Source organism: Papaver somniferum, chromosome 7 (genome assembly GCF_003573695.1).
Source record: "Papaver somniferum cultivar HN1 chromosome 7, ASM357369v1, whole genome shotgun sequence".
Lineage (NCBI taxonomy): Eukaryota > Viridiplantae > Streptophyta > Magnoliopsida > Ranunculales > Papaveraceae > Papaver > Papaver somniferum.
Genome location: NC_039364.1, coordinates 116,850,891 through 116,874,228, shown reverse-complemented (window position 1 = coordinate 116,874,228; position 23,338 = coordinate 116,850,891). Strand labels below are relative to the sequence as shown.

General features: G+C 35.8%; 2 protein-coding genes across 4 annotated transcripts; both read left to right on the top strand.

Annotated features, from left to right (window-relative positions):
- Positions 1-13,640: 13,640 nt before the first annotated feature.
- On the top strand, positions 13,641-16,924 carry LOC113292926. Of its 2 annotated transcripts, none has more exons than XM_026541735.1 (3): positions 13,641-14,128; positions 14,259-14,331; positions 16,495-16,924. In XM_026541735.1, exons 2-3 carry the CDS (start codon positions 14,328-14,330, stop codon positions 16,878-16,880), a joined length of 390 nt encoding a protein of 129 aa, XP_026397520.1. In that variant the 5' UTR covers positions 13,641-14,128; positions 14,259-14,327; the 3' UTR covers positions 16,881-16,924. The 2 variants fall into 2 exon arrangements, 1 of the variants encoding a protein (XP_026397520.1); XR_003331950.1 differs by having other exon boundaries at positions 13,642-14,128; positions 14,259-14,302.
- A 2,762-nt stretch (positions 16,925-19,686) lies between these two features.
- LOC113292924 (E3 ubiquitin-protein ligase AIRP2-like) lies at positions 19,687-21,846 on the top strand. Of its 2 annotated transcripts, none has more exons than XM_026541733.1 (5): positions 19,687-20,009; positions 20,356-20,518; positions 20,610-20,676; positions 20,807-21,041; positions 21,147-21,846. In XM_026541733.1, exons 1-5 carry the CDS (start codon positions 19,927-19,929, stop codon positions 21,352-21,354), a joined length of 756 nt encoding a protein of 251 aa, XP_026397518.1. In that variant the 5' UTR covers positions 19,687-19,926; the 3' UTR covers positions 21,355-21,846. The 2 variants fall into 2 exon arrangements, with proteins under 2 accessions (XP_026397518.1, XP_026397519.1); XM_026541734.1 differs by having other exon boundaries at positions 19,912-20,009; positions 20,361-20,518.
- The last annotated feature ends 1,492 nt before the right edge of the window (positions 21,847-23,338 follow it).

The following is a 23,338-nucleotide window of genomic DNA, read 5'->3' as shown; positions in this document are numbered from 1 at the left end:
CTATTGTTGAACCAACTAAGTGTACACGTTTAAGTACGGTTACTCAAACCTAAATGAAGTTACATTTCATTTGTGTATAACAAGCTAAGTTCGATCTAACGGTTGAAAGAAATTAGATTGCATCTAATCAGGTTTTCATCTAACGGTGAATATTGAATGCTTTGTTACCAATGTAACTTAGATTGCAAACCCTGATTCGGAGACTATATAAAGGAGAATTCTAGAAACTGGAAACCTAATACCCACACCTCCTATGTGATACTAGTTGTATAAGCTAGAGTCGATTCTCCTTCAACCTTAGGTTTCTCTCGATACCCTGTAGGTTAACGACTTGAAGACTTCATTGGGATTGTGAAGCCAGACCCTACTATTTTCTCTGTAGTTGTGTGATCTGATCTTGTGTTTATATCGTGATTGAGTACAATCGTAAGATTGGCTTGCGATTTATATATCCGATAGGAAAGATAGAAAAGTAGTCACAAACACCTTCGTCTCATCGTTTGTGATTCCACAATATCTTGTTTCGCTAGTCGATTAAGATTATTGTGAGGTGATTGATATTTCTAGTATGTTCTTCGGGAATATAAGTCCGGTATATCAATTGGTTCCTATTCACCTTGATTTATCAAAAGACGGAACAAAACTCGTAGGTATTTCTATGGGAGACAGATTTATCTATTCCTATTGACTTTTCTGTGTGAGAAAGAATTGTTTATTAAAGTCTTCGACTTTGGGTCGTAGCAACTCTTAGTTGTGGGTGAGATCAACTAAGGGAATCAAGTGCATAGTATCCTGCTGGGATCAGAGATGTAAGGAGCGCAATTGTACCTCGGATCAGTGTGAGATTGATTGGGGTTCAACTACAGTCCAGACCGAAGTTAGTTTGTAGTAGGCTAGTGTCTGTAGAAGCTTAATATGGTGTGTGTTCAATCTGGACTAGTGTTTATGGTTGAAATATATTCCTGCCGGAATTGGTAATTTGGGGTGTGGATGAGGAATGAATCTAAACCCTAAACAAATGCACTGCACGGGAGTGCTTTGTGTTTCGAGAAATCAATCTGTACAATTCTGGCCTAAACCAAGAAATGGCCGTTCCAGACTTGCTTCGGTCACAAAGTGAAGGAGATGGGGTTGATCTTAGGGAGGGAAGCGAAGAAGGTGTTGAGATTGTGAAGCTGTTGGATATGTATGATTTGTATCAGAAAGCTGAACTGGCTTTCAGAATGTAAGCTATCAGTTCCGGTGTTTGAATACGGTTGTATCAACATTTGCTTATGTTCTCTTGTCTTGTTTCAAAATTGGGAGGAGAACCTATTTATACAAGTCATTGAGCCTAACCCACGTCTCTCATGGGAAGTGGAGAAAGTGGAGTGATGGAGTTGCGTGTGTTAGTGTTACACGATCAGTCTTTCCCACTTCTCCCATCATCACTAACCGTCCATGACTTCCTGACACGTTCTTGTGATGGCGCGTTGTGTGCTGCACGCTGTAAACCGCCAGACCAATACCCCTGTATGTATCCCCCAGTTTGTGACATGATTGATGTCTCGAATGTGCGGATCGTGGGACACACAAAAGGTAGCATGTAATGCTAGGTTAAATAACTAAGTTATTTGGGAATTTGATACTTGTAAAATATCACGTGAATTCTATGCATGTAATGCATCAAATATATTCAGCATTTATGAAGCATCGCTGTTGAGCGTCTTAAAATAGCATCATGTCTATCCTACTTCATGTGATGGGTAGGAGGCTGCGCAAGCAAGTCCTCTCTTGGATGACTACATGGTGTGGTAGAGTGGCGGATGGTAATCACCACGACACCTCATTAACCAACTAACTCCTCACCAGGGCTGTATAACTAAGCAGGTGAAGTTGAACGGACGAGATGATCTTTGAGACACTCATCTGCGACCGTTGGTGGAATTAGGTTTCATGAAGAGGCGCGCAAGCATCACTCTTCATCTTGGTCGAATCCAAGCTTGGGACACGATTTTGGAAAGGCCGATTGGGCATGCGTGTAGACGGCATGCCGGTGTACATTCCCATACCTCATTGTCTCGTGAAAGTGTAATATAGATCGCTCAATTTTTCCGGCAAAGAGGAGCGGCTAGGATTGATTTGCGACAGAGATTTTGTGCCGCAAAGGCCGCGCGTCATGCCAACTTTGGGCGCGCGTTTCGAGGCGACCAAGCCTGGTCGGTCTTGGACGATTAGTCTGGTGTGCAGACGACGGGATGGTGTACACGCCTGTATTTCATTTTCCCATAGAAACGTGATCTAAGCCACTTAATTTGTCCGGCAAAGTTGAGTGGTCGAGATTAGTTTGCAATTGGGAGGTGTGACCACGCCTAGTTTGGGCGTGGGAATCGACGCAACCAGGTATGATATGCCTTGACCGATCGGGTGTGGAGATATATGGGCCCACAGTGATCATGTCGATGCGCACCGGACCTGCCTAGTCTATTCCTGGACCCTTCATTCGTGCAGGAGAAAATGGACGCTCGTGATGTTCAAACCCTAATTAGGGTTTCACCGGCCGTGCGTCATGCCTTGTTTGGGCGCACGAAATGGAACGACCAACTATAGTTGGTCCTGACCGATCGGTCATGTATGTAGGTGGGCCCACGGTGATTGTGTTGATATGCTCTGGGCTCTTTGAATCTACATCTACACCCTCCATCTATGCCTGCGAAGATGGATGGTTGAGACTGCTTTGCGACACATGTAATATGCCGCAGACCCTAAATTAGGGTTTCGTCCGCGCTGCTTTGGCTGGACGATTTGGCAAGCCATGCTACCCTTTTGGGGAGGCCGACCATGCGGATCCCGCATTGGGTCGGTGGTGAATACTCCAATACCTGCCTGGGGGTTATGGATCCGATCTAAGCCATCCAATCATGCTGGTGAAGTTGGATGGTCGTGATCATTTCTGAGACTGATTCGGACAGTCCAGATGCTCGATCGGGCTAGTATAACACTCTGAGAGTTATAGCCTGTACGGGTATTTCGTACATGCCTCCTTATTTAATGCTTGGAGATTCGTGTTGCTCTGCTGAGAGCGATCACTCAGTCGTCATGCCGCACCAATAATGAGAATGGATTAGTATAGGAAATACAAGTCTGGTCATGCATTAATTGGTAATGCTATAAGTTTATAGTGAAGAATTATTCTCCACTTTATCAACGACTTTATCCTTTGCAGGATGTTGGCACATAGTTTTGGATTTTACAATTTTAGCCTTAAATGAAAATCCACCATCAACAACTAGGTCCCGGGGTTTTTCTGCATTTGCGGTTTCCTCGTGAACAAAACTTATGATGTCTGTGTTATTTCTTTTCCGCATTATATTTTGTTATATAATTGAAATATCATAGGTTGTGCGTTGAATTGATCAATTGGTAAATCCAATTTTTGGTTGTTGATTGAAATTGATTGATCCTTGAACATTGGTGTTTGATACCATTCAAGTTATTTCTCTTGTATTCAATCAGGATCGCAGATTTGTATTTGTTTGAGTGAGGATTGAATCGAGAAATCGAGATATAACTCTTTTATATACTTTTTATTAAGATTGAGTCTGAATGTCTAGTTGATTCTCTTAAAAGTATATTGGAGTTAGTCCATACAGACTACTAAGAAAAATATTGGGTGAGGTTGTAAGACCCCCGCTTTTTCAATTGGTATCAGACCGGGCAAACACGTTTAAAGACCTAATAAGTCCGTGTTTGTAGCGATCTGACTATATGGACAACAGTAATCTCTCTGATAGCGCAACATCAGTTCAGAGTTCTCCTGAGGTGTTTCAAAATCCTGAGATATCTAAGAAATCTCCTGTATCTGCTTCTTTGACTGAATCTGCCTTCAACTGGGAAACGTGTCTTGATGAACAGTTGGATGATATTTCAGATGAGAGTGATTCAGAAGAAGGACAAAATATTGATGAGGAAGTCTCTCAACATATCAATCTCTTTGACCATGCTTTTAAAGAAAAGCAGTCAACAGCTTGCTTGGGTAAATATTTGGCACCTCTCTGTCAAGAAAACAGAAAGATGAAAAAACTCTTTAAAGGTTATGATTGTGGGTATAAACTATTACAATCTACTGTTAAAGATCGAAAAGAAGATATACGCTCAAAAAGGTCCGCATGTGATAATATTCTTTGAAATCTCTTTGTGTTGAAAGAAAGACTTGCATAATCAGAAGCAAGATATGACTCCCAGCAAAAATGTTTTAATGACAAAGAACTCAGTTTTATCGCCAGAGAAAATATTTTGAGCCTGATCTCGCTGCTGCCCTTGATAAGGTAAAATAACTGGAAGAGAATCTGAAAAGATTCAATTCTAGCTCTACAAAATTATCTTCTATGCTTGGAGCATGTAAAGAACATCGTGATACATGTGGTATGGGCTATAAGGGCATAGACACTCCAAGTACTAGTAAGATCAATTTTGTTCATTCTAATGACAACTCTTCATGTGAAAAAACTTTTCCAGCAGCTGACGTTCTTAGGAACAAGGATTGTGCACCTTCGAATTCAACTCGCGTGAGAACACTCAAGAACAATTCCTTTGACTGCTATTATTGTAGAAATAAAGGACATCTTAAACAGAGATGTCGTTTTCGACTGAGGAATAAAAAATTTCACAACATTCTTGCATGGATGTCTAAAGAAGTAATTAAACCTGTCTCTCATCTTGCTGGAGTAAAAGGCAGTGTCTGCAATCAAGATAAATACTATGATGAGTCATTTCTAGATTATGATTTTGAGACAAAAAAATGCCTACAATTGCAGAAGAAAGAACGTCAGATGGACAACTGACTCCTTAAATTACTTTGAGAAGAGAAAAAGGCATAAGAGAAGGAAAAAAGGTTCAAATTCCTTTACTATCTCTGAAGAACACTTTGAACCCAAGGTGTCTGCTCCAGATTTCATTCATATCAATAATCGAGTCTCGGAGCTCAAGACCAGCATAAACAGACTCAAACGGAGCATTAAAAAGGCAAGGAAAGCAGCAGGTTCAGGTATCCCTTGTTCTCCTCTGATTAAATCTCTTTCGACTAATCCTAGTGATTTTTATGAAAATATTCATGAAGGAAAGAGATAAGAATTCAATATTCTTGATGAGAAAAATGCTCATCAAAATACAACTTGACTACTCAATATATCATCCTTCTTGTAATTGTGGAAGGATGCTCATAATTCTCAAGAAGATTTTTTTTTTTGTCTTGAGAAAGTAGTCGTTGTTATATTGTACTTTTCATTATATTTTCTTTACGTAATGATGATCATAAAACTGTTGAGCCTTGCTCCAGTACTTTACATGATGTAATGTTTTTGATCGTCCACCCTGGAGAATAATTCCTTGTTGATTGCCTTGAAGGTTTTTTTTTTTTTTTTTGCATTGACCAATCAGTTGTTGCTTATCAACAATTATCTTATGTTCTTTTGAACTAAGAATGTCATCAATTTGTTTAGAATGGTTGTTGATTTTTTGAAGACTTCTTATAAATTTGGCTCCATTACTCTCTTGGTCTTGTACCAAGTTTGTAATCATAAGTGCACGTATACTTGACCAACACGGAACATATACGAGTAACACTCGGGTTTCCTATGAAACACTTATATATATATATATATATATATATATATATATATATATCATGCTCCTCTTTGATACATACACGTTTTGTAACGTCAAAAAGTTCACCTGAAAAGATTTTCTGTGCACAATGGATGGATGGAACAAGGAAGATAATGTTGAGAAGGGAAAGACTATCGAGTTTCACGAGAACCCTGTTTTCATAACCTGCTATCATGTTGTTGATCATGAAAACAAACTACCCGTTCTGATATCATCACAACTGCTAGGAAATCTTCTTTGAGATTTTGAGGTCGTTCATGAACAACTTGGAATTGCAACAAGGAATCTTGAATTTCTGAAAAGCGAACTGAAGAAAGCAACTGATGAGCTCGTCCATGTTCAATCTCTGGTTGCTGGTCATGTTTAATGTTTTTCGAAGTATGTTCTCTAAGAGATGTTTTGATTTTGTCTAGGAAACTTCTTATGAGAATTTATTCTTGTGTTTTTAAGAAGGATAACTAGGGTTTGGAATAGCCATTATTGTGATTACACATAGCTATGTCCAACGTTTTCATCTTGCAATGTTTTTAGATTTGTTTATTTAAATTCTAAAGATTGTTTGGAAGATGATTTTGCAGTATTAGTCTTTATGGTTTTATATATTGCAACTTGTTATGATATATGTGTGTTTGCGTCCGTGAACTATGATTGTCCCATACGTGGTCAAAAGTTAAGTCCTTCATATGTCGATATGCAAGTATTGATAAAAGATTGAATGAACTTTTGACAAACAAAAGATAAGCCTATTATGTCATTATGAAAAGATTGATGGAAGATAAGATGAGCTTTTGTTTAAAAAGATTAAGTCTATTATATGTCATTGTGAAAATAGTGATGAAGAATAGAATGAATCTTTGTTTATTCCGCAGTATTGATCTTCCCTGATCCATATTTTTTATGTATATATTGTGCGGCTCCGTAAGTTCTCTTATGTGAGCATTTCCGCTTGAATTAATCATGGGTTCTCTTGTGGTTAATTTAATTGAGATTTTTGGATACAAATTAATATTCTTATGTGATTTGTTAATGTCCAAAGAAATCCTTATTTTCTTGTGAAAGTAAGGTCGCTCTTGTTGTTCTTTCGGGAATGACATTTTATGGGGGAGATTTCTTAATTGAACTTGTGCTTAATTGCCAAATCTTTGTGGGGAGTTCGGCTGTGGAATATTATAGGGGTTATCTTGTATCTTTATAAACTCCTTGATGAATGCATTTAGTTTCGGCTATATGATTCCATCTAAAAAATTGATATGTACTTTCTTTTGGTCATGAAGTGTCTCTATGGAAATTTCATTAGGATCCCACTAGTTTTCGTACCTTTGCCAATTTTATTGACAAAAAGGGGGAGAACTAATGTGTAGTTCACACTACAAATACATATGGTTTTCGGATCATTATGTAAGAGGGAGTGGTTTTTATGTGAGATGAAGTATTGACTAAGGGGGAGTGATACATATCACCATAGTATTGTTGTCGAAGTTGTGATACAATTGAACTTTGATGTTGTGTAATAATACTATGACACTGTGTAACAATGATTGAGAGCTTTTGTTTTCTCATTTTTATGGCTACGGATCTTCAACAACGATGATGCTGAATTGAATATCTTTGGAATCATTGGAGTACTTGGAAGTGATGAAGATTTCGAGTAATGTTGAAGAACCAAGGAGATCAAACATGTGGATGAGAAGCTGCAAAGTTTATTTATTTTGTATTCCATATGTATTGATAGTTTTGTCACTAAAATTGACAAAGGGGGAGATTGTTAGAGCACTACTCGGTCGAACTCGCAACTGTTGCTATCTCAAGCTTGTTTGTCAAGTTTAGTTGCCAAAACGATAAGTCTTGATTTCTAGTCTACTCATAGCTAAGTATCGGACTAGGATAGTAAGTGTAGTTGAGATCTAGACTCCACGGCGTTCATCATGCAAAGACGAAGAACTACTCAAGGAACTGGTGGATCTTCATCGACAAAAAGGTATGTGGAGACTTGAACTTATCTATCACTCAAAAGTCTATATATTCTATCTCCTATCTTGAGACAAAAGTCGTATTGCCATATAGACTTCGATTATACACATTTGCTATTTCGAGCCGAGTTTATCTCGCATATCTATTTCTCGAAATATGTGTTGGTAAGCTTCCTCTTTGGCCAAGTTCATCTTTACTCGTGACGAAAGTCATGTTGATTATTCAATATATTGGACTGCATATCTTGGAATTAGGAAAACCGAATTTGGGCATTCATTGCATATCTTAAGAATATTTTCGGCTTTGGAAATTCCTTGGTGTCTAAACAACCTTGGTCTATAAGTACCTAAGTTTGCACTTCTAACAAACTATCCTAAGAGTCAGGCAAACTTCATTTCTTGTTGTTTCTGGTGGAGCCGTCTATTCGTAGAGGAAAGTATCCTAATAAGTGAAATCTCTTACAACCGCTCGTTTAAAGACTTATGTGGGATCAAGAAGCTCTACGATTACCATTGGTGGGAAACTAGATAATTGCATTGTTATTGTAGTTTTCGATTATTGATTTGATTGACTAACGGTTGTTGAAACTTTGATTGCACCTAGTTTGTTTATTCTTGAAAATCTTTTCTGATATAAGATTCACTCAGACTAGATCAAAGTATCGACGAGATCTTTAGAACTGTTGTTAGATCATCTTGTGATAATCCATTGTTAATAGACTCCATTCTGTGAGTGATTGATCACAAGAGGATTCAAGTGTTGTTGTGCAGGTATTTGAAGAAATAGAAGATTTGAAGACGAAAAAGAATTCTTAATAGTTTTTGTACCTTGTGGATTTAGTGCACAAACCTTGATCGGATAGGATCCAACTAGAATCAGTTTATCTTTGATAGATCTGATTGATTATTTGCGTGAGATCGGCATCACTTTATAGTTTGTCGTTGAGATCTATACTGATTGATTGCGTATCTAAACTTATCTCAGTAGTTATTGGATAGATTGATCTAACCAGACAGAGGAGTTTATTAGATTAAGCATAAGAGCCTTTATCAACAACTCAATAGTATATTCTAGCAAGATTGATTAGAGTGGTTACCAAACAGATTCTTCCTTTGTTGTTTCGAATACGATCCAAGGACTTTCTATTCACGTGCGTCACTCTAGAAGTCGAAGGCGCAAGGATACTGAGGGAACTAAGTATCTATGGGTAGTCTGCTTGGTATCAACTATACGAAGTTGGTATTTGATTTTGTATAGCGTTTTCATTATGAGAGTATTCAAAACTGGACTAGGTCCCAGGGTTTTTATGTATTTGCGGTTTCCTCGTTAACAAAATCTTGCTGTGTATTTTACATTATTTTTCGCATTATAATTGTTATTATAATTAAGTAAAATACACAAGTACGTTAACTCCGTAATACTTGATATTGATCTTATAAAGTTTCGATTATTTCCGAACCTATTATCAAGTACACACTTTGTTGTCGTATCGTCTCGATCTTGTATCCATAGTCAATCATACAAGTGATCTTGTTGTTGTATTGTCTCGATCTCGTATCCATAGACGATCACACGAAGTGTGAACCAAATTATCGTATTGTCTCGACTCTGTCCATAGACGATTACATTCGAAAGAAGACTTATAGGTTGATAAATAAAAAATTGTGGTGTATTTGGGTACCCTCATCTTTTCACTTTACAATGTTACATGTTTTATGGAGTTAAGAAATTAACACAGTAAGTTATTATTCACCAAAACCCACCACCATCACAAAACCGTATGATACCACTTTTTTTTCTCTACCACCACCCCGTGGCAGAGCCAACAGTTGACTAACCTGGTTCTAACCCCCTTAAAATTCTAATAACTACGTACATAAAAATCTTTAATTTTATCTTATAAATAAAACTTTTCCCGTCTACATTTTGGGAAATTTCCACCAAAGTTTACATGTTTCTTTTGAAAAAAATAGCCCCCTCAATGTCAATTTCTAACTCTTCCACTGCCACCCAGCCTTGTAGGTTGTTGGACGTAATTCTAATTTTCAATCACAAACGCCATGTGTGAGGTTTGGATAGAACAAAACGTCGCCAATTAATTTGTTTCATTATATTTTTTCCCATGTGATATTATCTTTTGTATTGCAATCAATTTTATTTTAACATTATATGTTATAGTATCAAAGATAGCAGGGGTACCATTTGGATGATCCAGCCATCATAAACATTTTGTCCTATACGATTTAACCTTATCCCTGAAATATATGGTACTTGCCTTTATCAATCGTGCCAAAAACAACCAACCACATCTTTCATAATACAATGTTATTCGTATTTAACGACACAAACCTAATATTATCCAACATTACTCACCAGCACCCACCGCCACTACTTATTCTTCCACCACCACCACCAGGGGCGTAGCCAGAATTTTGAGAAAGTGGGAGCAGAAACTCTTGGAAAGTCGGATATGGGTGCAAAATGGACTTTGTAACCATTTTATGATAAAAAAAACTAAAAATAATTACAAATGGGCCTGACTCCGCCCCTGACCATCACTAATGTTTCCGCCTCCACCATTTTATAAGAACTGTCACCGTTTCCATTACCGCCACAAATGTCTATTGATATTATTTTCATTTTTATCAAAATTATTTAATAATGGATATATATATATATATATATATATATATATATTTAAAGAAAAAAGATTATATTAACAAGGAAAATTAAAAAAGTTACAAGCCTAGGAATATTCAACACATCATCTAACTGTGAAGAATAGTGTCCCAATTAAACAAAATTTGGTTAACAGTATAACCTCTAAAAACATCAGTATCATGAAATCACAGAAGAATGGTTTGCTTTATCAAAAGACAAATATCTTTAACCTCTTTGTGTCTACCACCATAAACTCTACTGCCTCTTTCCTTCCATAAATGCCACGTAATAAATTATCTTCCACCAAATTTTCTTTCATCTTCCTTTAAGTTTGTTAAATTTCCAAGACTCAAACATACTTAGCACAGTGGAAGGACAAACCTATGAGATGTTAACAGCGTTCAGAAAATGACCCCAAACCTCAAATGCATATGAATAATGCAAAAATAAATGATCTGCATACTCATCTTCCTTCTTGCAGAAAGGACACAAAACACATCGAAATAAATGTTTCTTAAATTAATTAAGGGGACATTTATAAATGAAAAATTAATAATCATTTATTATGAGCAATTAGTGAAACACTAATTAATTAAGAAAACACTTTATAATGAGAAAAATTAATAAATCATTTATTATGAGAAATTAGTGAGCCACTAATTAATAAAGCACCTATAGTATTTAAGTTGAACAAACCACTACCGTAGATTTATCTCCTTCCTAAAAAAATCTCGGCTGCTCTTTATCTAGCCCAACTTAGCCAAGATTTCTTTTGTATTTAAGATAACCTTTATTATTGTGATTCTTAACACTAGTATCAATTTAAATTGGCGACGCATTAAAGAGTTTTCTTCAGCGAACCTTCATTATTCAGTCATTATTGCACAATGCCATATTTTGGGTTATGAAAGGTTCATCACATTTGAATAGTTTTCAATTAAGAGGTGTTCTTTTCATAATTTATGTATACCAAGTTTTTTAATAAATGTTTGTGATTAATATTTTAAGACTACTCACAACTGTTTACAATCGACTAAATTTATGGTCTATTAAGTTTGTTCATAGCATTAAGTGAGACTATGCTACATCAAAGGGAAAATAAATTTGGCATTTTCAATTTTACAAGTTTGTTGTATTGTTTAGTTATCACTACAGTGATACCAAACTATTATGTTATAAGTGTTGTATGTATTTTGAGTCTTTTTATTTTGATTTTAACGATTAGAACAACGCTGCTCATAAGTAATTTTGGTTCACACGTTTAAACAAGCATTGATGTTATCTATATATTTTCTATACATATAAAATAATAGCCACCCACATGTGACTAAAATTCACAACGCATTAGGTTGAACATATTTGTGTTTGTTAATATATTTTAAGACGAGATTCTCCCATCGATGATTCTAGTTGTGTATTTAATATACATATTGTTGTATCATGAGAATGTAAAATATCTTTAGATATTTTCATGTCTCACTTTGATCCTTTGCCTTGATGTCGTTGAGCATTTGACTTGGTGTGGTACGTGTTTTGTCCAATCTCTTTACTTCCTCGAATACATTAGGTTTTAGTTTTCCAACCGTGGAGTGACCAACTAAAGTCTCCGCATCCGGATGGTTATGGCGACCGAACGATACTCTATATTTCCATTCATTTCCTCTCAAATTGAATATAATCTTAAAGGAGTACCCATCATTCCTCGTATTAGTCTTCTTTGGATATACATAATCCTTTATTTTGTGGTTGTTCCTATCGTACGACCCACCTCTTTCGCAAAACATATCAAACCGATTCTTTGAACCTTTAATGTTCCTCAGTAGCACACATTTATTTTAAAGACCCGTTTCTACATCCCACTTAGTTGCCTCATTTTTACTTGTTGATCCCTGCATAAGGAAAAACAAGAGATTATATGCAATCTCAAAGTATAGTTCAGAATAAGTAATAATTCTAAGTGATCAAACAGTTTGGTAACCTACCAAATCATTCGTTATAATACTATGATGTATCCAGACCCAATGGTTTTGCAGGTGTTGGCTGATAGAGTACAATCTAAGAAACAAAACAAAGAAAAATTAGTGAAAATAAATTATAAGACGACATTAAAAGAGAAGAGATATTTATATCGAAACAAAAGTTGTCGGCATGCTCGATCATTAATTAACTACACCGAGAAAGAGTTGCTGACATGATCGATAGAAAACCAACAATGTTGATTGTAGATCTTGCGAAAACTTTAATACTTATAAGTTTTATGATTGGCATATAGCTTCTATACCGTCATTTATGCAAACTAAATGAAAAAATTTCAGATTTCTGGCGAACTTGTAGATACTATCGACATAGTAGTTTAAGAAAATACCATGCCGACTGATAATTATAGACCATCGGCATGCTCGATAATTAACTTTCAACGCCGGCAGTATACTGTGGGAGTACCTATTTTTCATGTACAATTTGTAATACCTGTCAGCATTGATGTTTTAGTAGAAGTTCATGCCGGCAGTATATACGATGGAATATTCTCTTGTAGGTGAAAAGTAACTTATCTTCCTGCATAGTTTTATTACGAAACCGACAAAGCAATTTTAATTTGGGGGATATTCATAGTTGCATGGTAGAAGTATGAATGCCATGATGAATAGTGCGTTATTGGTATGGTATTCATACTTTTACCACGCCAAAACTGAGTTTTTCAGGTGTAAAAATGGGGAATACAAGAAAATATAATCAAATTTCAATGCATTTAATACTTATAACTGAGTTTTTGTAGTACTTGTATGTTCAGCTAGTTTACTTTTCTCGGTTGATTCTTAACTTCAACCTTCATGCTCATTAATATTTGGACATAAGAGTGTCTGTCCCATCAACAAAATGTTGTAATTGTAAATTGTTATCATTAGCTAAAGATTGAGCATAAGTCCCTTATTGATGACCCGAATATTCAACAACATCTGTTTGTTCACGAGCATGACTTATCTTCGCCCAATCCCTTTTCCCTCAAAACTTCTCCTTCTACTTTCTCCTTTACACTAAAAATTGACAAATTACGGCTAACTATAATTAGTCAGAGGTAATCTAAGAATTACAAAAAACATATAGATAGGGGTATTGAAAATAACTTTTAGATAGCTCTATTTTTTTATCATCCTCCAATTAAATCTTCCATCCTCAAATTGTGGGTTCTTAATTAGTGGACAATCTGTAAATTTCATCTTTTCCTCAATTTCTTGCATAAATTTCATCTTTTTATAAATTTAGATAACCCATTACATTAGTGGGCAATTCAATCCGGAAACATGATTATTCATTAGCTGACCGGATTGGACGAAGAAATAATCATTAGAACCAAACAAAAATTATATCAGTTACAAGATTGTGCGGGCAATATTTGATTTATTGGTACCTTAATGACAATTAGCAAGGAAAATGTGAATTATTATTCGATTATCTTTCTTATAAAAACAAATGGTTTTGTCCAAATCCGACGGATATGCACGCGTGTTTCAATGTGATCAACGACTCCCAATGCTCTCAAAAATTCTAAATGTAGAAAACTGAAGGAGATAAATCGTGGCTTAGAATCCATCCCCTTCTTACGCCCTTATCCAACATCTTAGAATCAACTTCTTCATCCGTGGATCATTCTTAAAAACTGTTACTCCCATGATGGTAGCTATAGAGTTTTCGAAAATAAGCTGGGTTCCAACTTTTAATCCGTAACACAGAACATAACACCGGCATAAAAAATTAATAATAAAATCAAATGTTCTATAAAAGATACCCTAAATCTTGATTATTTTTGTTATTGGAAAGTCTGGGTGATTGTTTTGGGTTCATTTTGAAGGTATTCTCTATCGTTTTGGATTGATTTTTTTTTTTTGTTAAATAGAGGGTTGTTCTTTTTCAATGAGGTTTTAATTTCTTAATTAGTGTTCTCCGGTAGTGAAATTTTATTATTGTGATTTGATGAATAGACTGTTTCATTGCGGTTGTGGTTTTCCTAACGGTGGCGAAGGTGGTACGTATTCTCTATTCTCTTTTGAATGGGTAATGTTATGATTTTAAAGTTTTTTTTTTCTAATTTCATTTTGCATGTGATTTTCATTGTGTTTGCGTCAATCCACCCTCTTACGGGGTTTCCCTTTATTTTGTTTATGACTTTTACATAACTACAAATTGGGTTTTGATTTGTGTTTCCAATTCTGCACCTTCAGTAGAAAACTCATACTTGGCAGATTTGCAATGAAGTTTGGGACGGAGAACCTGATCCCGATAAGTACTTTGTTCGATCCTTTGGATCTGCATTCTGCTGAATGATAAGCATTCCAGAATTTTGTGACCTTAATGCTTGATTTTATTTTGCTCACTGCTTCGAACTTGGCATTTTTTTTCCTTCTATGAGTATGATGTTGTTGTTCTTTAATACAGTTTATGGTTACATGAATAACGTCTCCCCGATTTTGCTACTTAAACAATACAATAACAACTGATTGACCGTGAATGCTGATGTGTCAATGTTGTTTCGGAAAGAGACATCTTTTCCCGTTAACACTTCACCGGTAATTAAGAAATAAAACTAAAATTAGGACAATCGTCGGATTTATCTAACAGGTAATATCGAATATCAAAAACTATCTCTTTCTCTTTTGTTCTTCTTCACAGCAAAATCATCATTCGTAACATCTTTTCCTTTTGTTCTTCTTCACAACAAAATCAAAATTTGAAGTCCTGGATGAATTCTTGAGGACCGAAGTTTCAATAATATCAGAAGATGTGTTCCAGGGAATCGTTGAGATTCCTTATCATAGATTTGTTATTTCCGATAACTTAGAGAAATTATGGACTTGATGCGATGAAATTTCTTTCTATATTATGACGGATAACATTGAGATCTGAGAAGATAAGTATATAATGTACGCAATACATCTCTATCTTCATTTCTCCTTCTAAATCCCATCTTAACAACTTTATTCTCTTCTCTAGAGAAGATGTTTTTTCTTTAAGTTGTGTGAAAGTTGTGCCTAACCACTGTAATTTCACCATATATTCATCCTACCCAGGAAACAACTCCACGCATCTTCTATTAAAAATTGATTGAAAAAACAACTCCAGACATCTTTAACTTAAAAATGCTTCTATTTATATATATTTTAAGGGATTTTCTGCTTACAAATATGCAACAATAAAAACTACATTGATGCAGAATATATAAAGGCCACTACCGACATAATAATATCTGAGAAACTCGATGCAGACACGCTTATAGTTCACTTTCCTTCCACTCGATGCAGACACCCCTACAAATTTTGCTTCTTCAAAGAGAACGATTTTTTTGTTGCTGGAAAAACCATTATTTTAGGAAGATGATGAACCCGACTTTCATGTTGCCACATTTCTATTTTATTTTTATAATATCCATTTTACCCGTTAGATAAATCCGACGGTTTTTCTTATTTAATTTTTTTGTTTTTAATTACCGGTGACGTGTTAACAGTAAAAGATGTCTCTCTCCGAAACAACATTGACACGTCAGTATTCGCGGGCATTCAGCTGTTATTGAGCTGTTCAAGTAGCAAAATCGGTGTCTCCCCTCTAAAATGGATGTATTGTTTAAGTTTTTGTGGCTAGCCTGTTGCGGTAGTTTTATGATTTTTTGGATCATATGCTTTTATGTCTTAGGTACGGTCAGGTTTATTGTGCATTTACTTTGTTAAAAATCTAAAGAAAATAAATTACTATGATTCATTTGTAATTTTTCGTTAGAGAAAGATAAATTTGGAGAAATCATAATTCGAAGGTATAAGGTTCTATTCGTAGTATTCTTCCTTGCCTAGAGGTATAAGGTTCAATTTGCTGAAATTAATGTATGGTTCTGTTTTTATGGAATTTTCAATTATTCTAGATGTATTACGCAGTTAAACCATGAGTTGGTCGCAGAGATTGTGTTTCAGACGTCTCAAAGCACCAGAATTGGCGAATGGTTGATTCCCTTGAATTTGAGTATCCATTAATGTGTTGTATTTTTTTTTCAAGAATCTTGCACAAGACATAGGACCATTGTATAAATTTTGGCTATATTGGACACCCACAATCCAATGTTCATAATGTTAATAAGAAAGAAACCGGGAAAACTACAAGTCTCAATATAGCCCATTTGGCGTGGTTTTGCAGGAATTACTGGACTTGGTCTAATTTGGTGTGGTTTTGCAGGAATCTTCCATGGAATTAGATGCATTCCCACAACAACAGTAGATGCAGAACAAGCCGAAGCCCTAGCGTTACTAGAAGCAATCAAATGGGCAAAAGAAGTAGAGCTAAAAGAAGTCAACTTTGAGGGTGACTGTAACAATGTGGTGATGGTTGTCAATGGTCACAGGAAAGCAATTCATTGGACCAATAATAATATCATAGAAGATTGCATTTATTTACTCGGACAATTTGAGTTTTGGTCATGTTCTTTTGTTAAAAGAACAGTTAATAATGCAGCACATGTAGCTGCAAAGTTCTCTATAGAGTTTCCTGTCAAAACAGATTGGAACAACTCATATCCTACGGGTATTGAGGACTATATTCAAGCAGATAAAAAAGCTATTTAATCATCAATGCAACTCACTTTCGTATTAAAAAAAAATAAAAATAACTGTAGTCCATTTTTTTTTTTCAATGATCGTTTTTTTTTTCTTCTTCTTATTTTCTTATTTGGTCTATGTAGTCACGACCAACAGTTTCTTATAAACGAGTCCAACATCTAAAAATAACTACTCGTCCAGGTACAAGCTGCAACAGCCATTTATAACTTATCTGCTGGCCAATCGCAGGTTCTTCAATTTTTATTGTTAAGTTCTGCAATATAGATTGACATCACGAGAATTATTTTCGACTCTATATAGATTTAACAAGTAAGCCTTAGAATGTGTTTATTTATCATATAGGAAATGCATTGTTAAATTCAGACTCAACGCCTCAGGGCATTATTGATTCTGGATTATAGAGTTCTTGCTAAATGTATCCATAAATGTTTTTATTTTATTAGTTTTTCTTATAGCATGTGCTTGGAATTTAGGGCTTAGTTTTTATTTGCTTATTGAATTCTTTTCTTTTCTTGGTTGTGAATTGTACCTGTTCAAATATTTATCTAACATCTCTCAAAATATTACTTTCCCCATCACTCACATGCATATTGTTTTGATCCGACTTTTGGGAATGAAGAGATTCATAAGGTGTAGCCAATTGAATCGTGTATACTGGTGATGCTAGCTAGGTTTTGTTTGTGTATTTGTTTGAATTTGTAGTCATCATGGGAAGATCAAGAGACCGTGTAAGAATAAAGTTGGTGAATTTGTTTCTAAGGTGAGGTTTTTAACAATTCGTGGGGATTTATTTGGTTTTTTTTTTAAATTATGGACAGGAGCATGTTGTTTGAGTTTACAAATGTTAAGTTGTCAGTTTAGACAACTTGAAATCTCTCTTCTTTATAGGTACATGTACTTCTTCTATTGTTGGTTAACCCGACTCAACCATAAAAGCCATTTGAATGTCACGAGGTAGTACCTTAAAAGCCTTATGTTGACTTTGTATTAGATTGAAGTTTTACTCTTCTTTGTTCTGTGCGTTTGGAAATTTGGAATCCTAACATTTACATGATTTATGTGTTGAAATCACTGTATTTGTTACTGTAATGTAGCGCCTCTCTCTGAGTTCTGGGCCTTAGAAGTGAGCACTGGAAGCTCTTGGTAGTTTATTCGATGCCCGTATAACATAATTGAAAATTACTACTTATCCAAAATTAGATGAGATGACATCCAAGGTAACAAGAAGTTTAGTTCTAAATGTTCTCTTCTAGGTATTTAAAAAGATACGAGAATCTTATTCATTTGTATGTTTGTCAAAACTTACCATCTCACCATACAAAAATTTTATACGTACCGAGATTTTAGACAAATTAAAAACCGCTCTCTCATAGGTATGCCCCACAAAACCAGCACCCCTGCATTTCCTCAGCCGGCAGGGCCCATTTTCCGTGAGTGGGCGGTTTTTAATTTGTTCAGTGAGGCGGTATGCCTAGAATCACTGCTCACCAAAAGAACATATTGTTATTTCAGAATGCTGAAGAGTGTGTGCTGGCTTTGAAGTTGGAAGGAGTATAGCTTTCAGCGAACCTGTTTGTGCATTAGCAAATGGTTACGTCATATCCAAGATTGGGTCTGGAATGGTTGATTGTTCTGCACATCACATTGTTCCGCACACTTATCTTTTCACTTTCTAATTGCAGACAAACAAGTTTCCATCCCAGCTAAGGAAATCGCACATGCGCTATCAACTGTTTGTCTATTTCGATTACAAATGACCATGCACGCTTATCCTTTGACCATGCACGCTTATCCTTCAATTACAAAGACCCACAAGATTTATACGAAGGATGGCTTCATTTGTAATTGAAGTTGTAAGTCGGCTATTTCGTTAAATGCATTAAAATAGAATTAGGGGGAAAATAAGAATGAGAGTTATAAGCGTTCTATCCTTCTACGACAGAATTATCTTTCTTTTCTAATGTGTTCAATTCTTTTCGTCGAAAATCATGGATATTTCTGATATACTTTTGTTGTCTAAGCATGTATGATGAGTTTTTTATTTTGATTTTGGATCAAAAATTGGTACGAATAGATTTGATGACCAAACCCGTTTCGATGTACTTTCATTTTATTTTACTTTTTGGCCTTTCTGATTGTCATAATTGGTGCGGAGTAAGTCATTTTGTTCAAATAAAGTTTCGTGGTTTCCACAGGAATTAATCCACTTTTTGCCAACAAAATGATGTTTAGCTTTGGAAGTAGGAAAATCAAATCTACCATTGCACCATCTCTTTTGAGGGTAATTGGCGTTCTGCGTGATAGATGCAGAAACTGAATGATAATTGGTACAATGAAGGTTCCTACCTTCCAAGGTATAATGGTTCGCAATCATCGCCAGTCTCAAAAGAAAAAGCAAAGGAAAGATTTTGCATCCAGTTTGGAAAACGGCTATTTTCCTAAAAGAAACGTTAAATAGCAAATAACAACTATTTTTAAAGGCCATTTTCACAAAAAAAAACAAAAACAACAACTTAAAGCCCGGGCCATTACGGCACGGGTTATATTCTAGTCCATATACAAACACGAACATTATGCTTTAGTAATGCAAAGAATACTATACTCTAAAGATTATTAAACTGAATGACTTTTAGCAACACAAAAAAAAAAAAAAAAAAAAAAAAGAAGAGAAGAGAAACAAATAAATATTCTTCAGTTAAGGAAATTGATTAAATGAAGCCAAAGGAAAAGGATAGATATAAGCAAAGAAGAGAAGAAGAGAAATAAAACTGTTTTAGAAGATCATGAAGGTATCCCTTTCTTGACTTGAAGTTTGATACAAGTTTCATTTCTAAGCAATCTCTCCGGTAAAAGGAAAAGTTTTGTGTCTTTCTCTCTTTCTCTCTCTAAAACTGTCCTACTACATAATAATGTAACTTCCCACCAAAAGACTCCTTTTTCTAATACTATCTCTCAACGGGAGGAACTTCCACTTTCCCTTGCTTTTCATATTCCCTTAAACAAATTTGTTCCTCTGACTCCACAAAAACATAGGGACATAGAAAGAGGAGAGATGATGCAAAAACATTCGCAGAAACTGTCTTACAGAGAATCTGTCAAAGCTCTTGAAGCTGATATACAACATGCCAATGCTTTGTAAGTTCATGGAGTTCTTCAATATATCCTACCTTCTTCTTTTTTTCTTTTGATGATTTGTACTTTATTTTCATGATATTTTGTTGAAGTCGTCTTTGTTTTGCAAAAGCAAATCATAAATTATGAGAACCCATGTCATTGAAGCAGTTAAGAATTGGTTACGGTAGGAGTTTTAGCTTTATTTATTAGAAACCAAGAAAGATGTTTCTTTTTTTTTCCTTTTTTTTGAGGGGTTTAAGAAAAACCCCATTTCATTGTGTTAATTTCTGAGAAAACATAGTTAGATTGTGTATTTAAGAGGCTGAAACCGATGATATTTTTGAGTTTGTGTATGGGTTTTTTGCAGGGCAGTTTCTCTTCCAAGAGATTATGGGGGAGAATGTCTTCAAATGAGATTGTCTTTCAATCCTCTTGCTCCATTGTTTATATTTTTGATTGAATGGATGGATTGTAGTTGTACAGATACCCTCCCAAACTACCTAGGTCTTCTTAACATACTTATATACAAGGTAATTTGTTATGTCTTACTATTGCATGTTACTTGTTCCCACATTTCTGTAAGTGAGTAACCTGTAATTAAGCTTCTTAAATTTGTTTCAGGTACACGTTGACGGCAAAACAACTATATCTTCACATGAAAGGAGAGCCAGTCTTAGGGAATTCTATGGTTTGTACTACAATTTATCTCTTGCTTCGTAATGTGATTATAGTATATTTAGGCCAAGTTTTCAAATACTCAATGGTTTTTTTTCTTTAACTGTCATATTGGCTTTCTAAATGAAAACACTCTTTTGCAGCTGTTATATATCCGTCTCTTCAACTAATAGAGGGCGACTTAACCGCACTGGAGGAAAAATGTAAGATGAGTTGGTTTACACATGTCTCAGAAAAGAAAAGGGCCGAAGAGAGGAGAAGGATCATCAGCAAGGATCTTGAAACGGATGATGAATGTGGAATTTGTATGGAAGCTTGTACTAGGATGGTCTTACCCAACTGTGGGCATTCCCTTTGCCTTAACTGCTTCCATGATTGGTAACTAAGACTTTATTTTTAGTTCTATTTCCTGTTTAATCTGTTTCCACGAGGGAAATTGCATCCCACTGACTCATAATTGTGCTGTTTGTTTTCTTTGACTAGGAATTTGCGATCTCAATCCTGCCCTTTTTGTCGTGGTAGCTTAAAAAGAGTAACCTCAAAAGACTTGTGGGTTCTTACGAGTAACGACGATGTGGTAGACACAACAACTCTTGCAAAGGAGAATCTCATACGTTTCTATCTCTACATGAATTCTTTGCCTCTTGTGATCCCTGATACCCTTTTCTTTGTACATGATTACATGGTCTGATGACTTATAAATGGCAAAGATGCTGACTGCCCCTTGTAATTTGTACATAGTCTTGTATGGGAAGTCTAGCTGTTTGTTCGTCTTAGAGTGTTGACCTCAAGCTCCCATAAAGAAGATACTGATGCTCAAATTTGGGTAGATTGTTGTTCTAGAATCTACTAACTTAAATTCAAGTTTACTGAATGCCCGATTCTCAGACTCGAATTTGGTGTCTTTCTTCCTCTCATGATCGGCCAAAGAGTTGAAAACAAGATGTGAAGCACTTGCTATTATAAAGGAAATGCAGATGAAGGAGGGATAACGTATGCTCGTAATATATTCTCAGTTATTTTGGAAACCCTGAGAATTTGAATGAAATTATTAAAGCACATGCCTTGCCAATTACTGTACATAAAATTCGCTATGAGCAATTCTTCCTGCAATGTGCTGGTAATTTTATTATCTATCAAGAAATGTTTTACAGCATAATATGTAATTTACATGTTTAACGTGCCTGACCTTCTTTTTGTTGGGTGTAGTAACAACAACCTTAATTAATTGAGAAAAAAATACTTAGATCAAACTGACGCTTGATTGATATTCTGGGAGATGCAGTGATACATGTAACAGGAAAAAGTAGAAGCACGTATGAGATACGTTGACCTAAAGGCAATATCGCCTGCTACTCCTCTTATAGATGCTATAGTTGTTGACGAGATGCCTCCAGGATACAACTACTGATTTCACTCCTCAATACGCTGACCTAAAGGAAATATCGCCTGCTACTCCTCTTGTAGATGCTATAGCTGTTGACGAGATGCCTCCAGGATACAAAGAGAGTACTCTAATAACTTGGCAGTGATGTATGAAGAAGTGAAATGGTTACAGTAAAACAAAAACAGTAGCATGGAAAACTTAAGAGAGGAAGTGATCTGTCTTGCAAAATTGGGTTGAGAACTTCTTTTATAGTCTACTAAAAATTGACCCGTTACTGACAATAAAAGATTCTCACGGGTGACTGACAAAAGCTGAGTAAAAATCATTTTTCTGACGCGTACATAAAACATTTTTTGCTTTTGTCAGAAAAGCAGGTGTGTAGAAAACAGTTAAAGCTTTTGCTTTTGTCAACCCGAACCCGAGCCCGGCCAAACCCGTCCCGACCGACTGGACGGCGGCGGCGGCGGCGTGCGTGCTTCGGTGCGAAGCACCGCGTGTACGGGAAAGGCAACCTTGCCCTAGTTTAGGTCTTCTTCCTCACACAAAAGTGTGTAGACCCAAAGGGCCATGCCCTTTAGGCAAAACCCATGATATTTAAGTCTAAAACTCTTAAGATTTTAGTCTATGTGAGACTATTGTTTCATTTATTCAAATGAAAAAACAACTAGTGGGCAATAGGTCTAGGGATCAAGTCATGGTCCATGCTTTTCAAAACCCGTTTTTTCTAACAATCCCCCACATGAATGATAAAACATATCGATAAAACACGAGAAAACAGAAGACATCAAAATTTGGCTAATGTGTCCTAGAGATTGAACCTTAACTTAGTGAGAGGTTACCGGAACTGCTTGTTGTAACGGTGAACACAATGTCTTGAACCACCAACAGTGAATGCAATTCAGAAATAACAACCATACTTGATGTCTCAAAGGAAAGCTGTCAAGCTCTTGCCGTTGTGCCCGTTTTGGTCGTGGGCTAAATCCCGAACTTAATGAATGTCTCTAGAGAATCAACTCAAATTCTCATAGGAAGTGGCCCCACTTCCAAAATCCACATAGGTGAGTCCATTAAGAGTGTCCTGCCACACCTCGCTTTAAACAAAGCCGTGGAACCCATTAAGATCTCAACAGATCATCCTAACTCATGCATGTAGCACTATCACACAGTTACACCATAGGGAGGGACAAAGATAGTGCTTTCTCGATATCACCATAAATTAGTTGTCTCATTGAACCTTGATCTTGGAGATCCATTGACAAGGTTGAGTATCCTTCATGGTGATTTATTC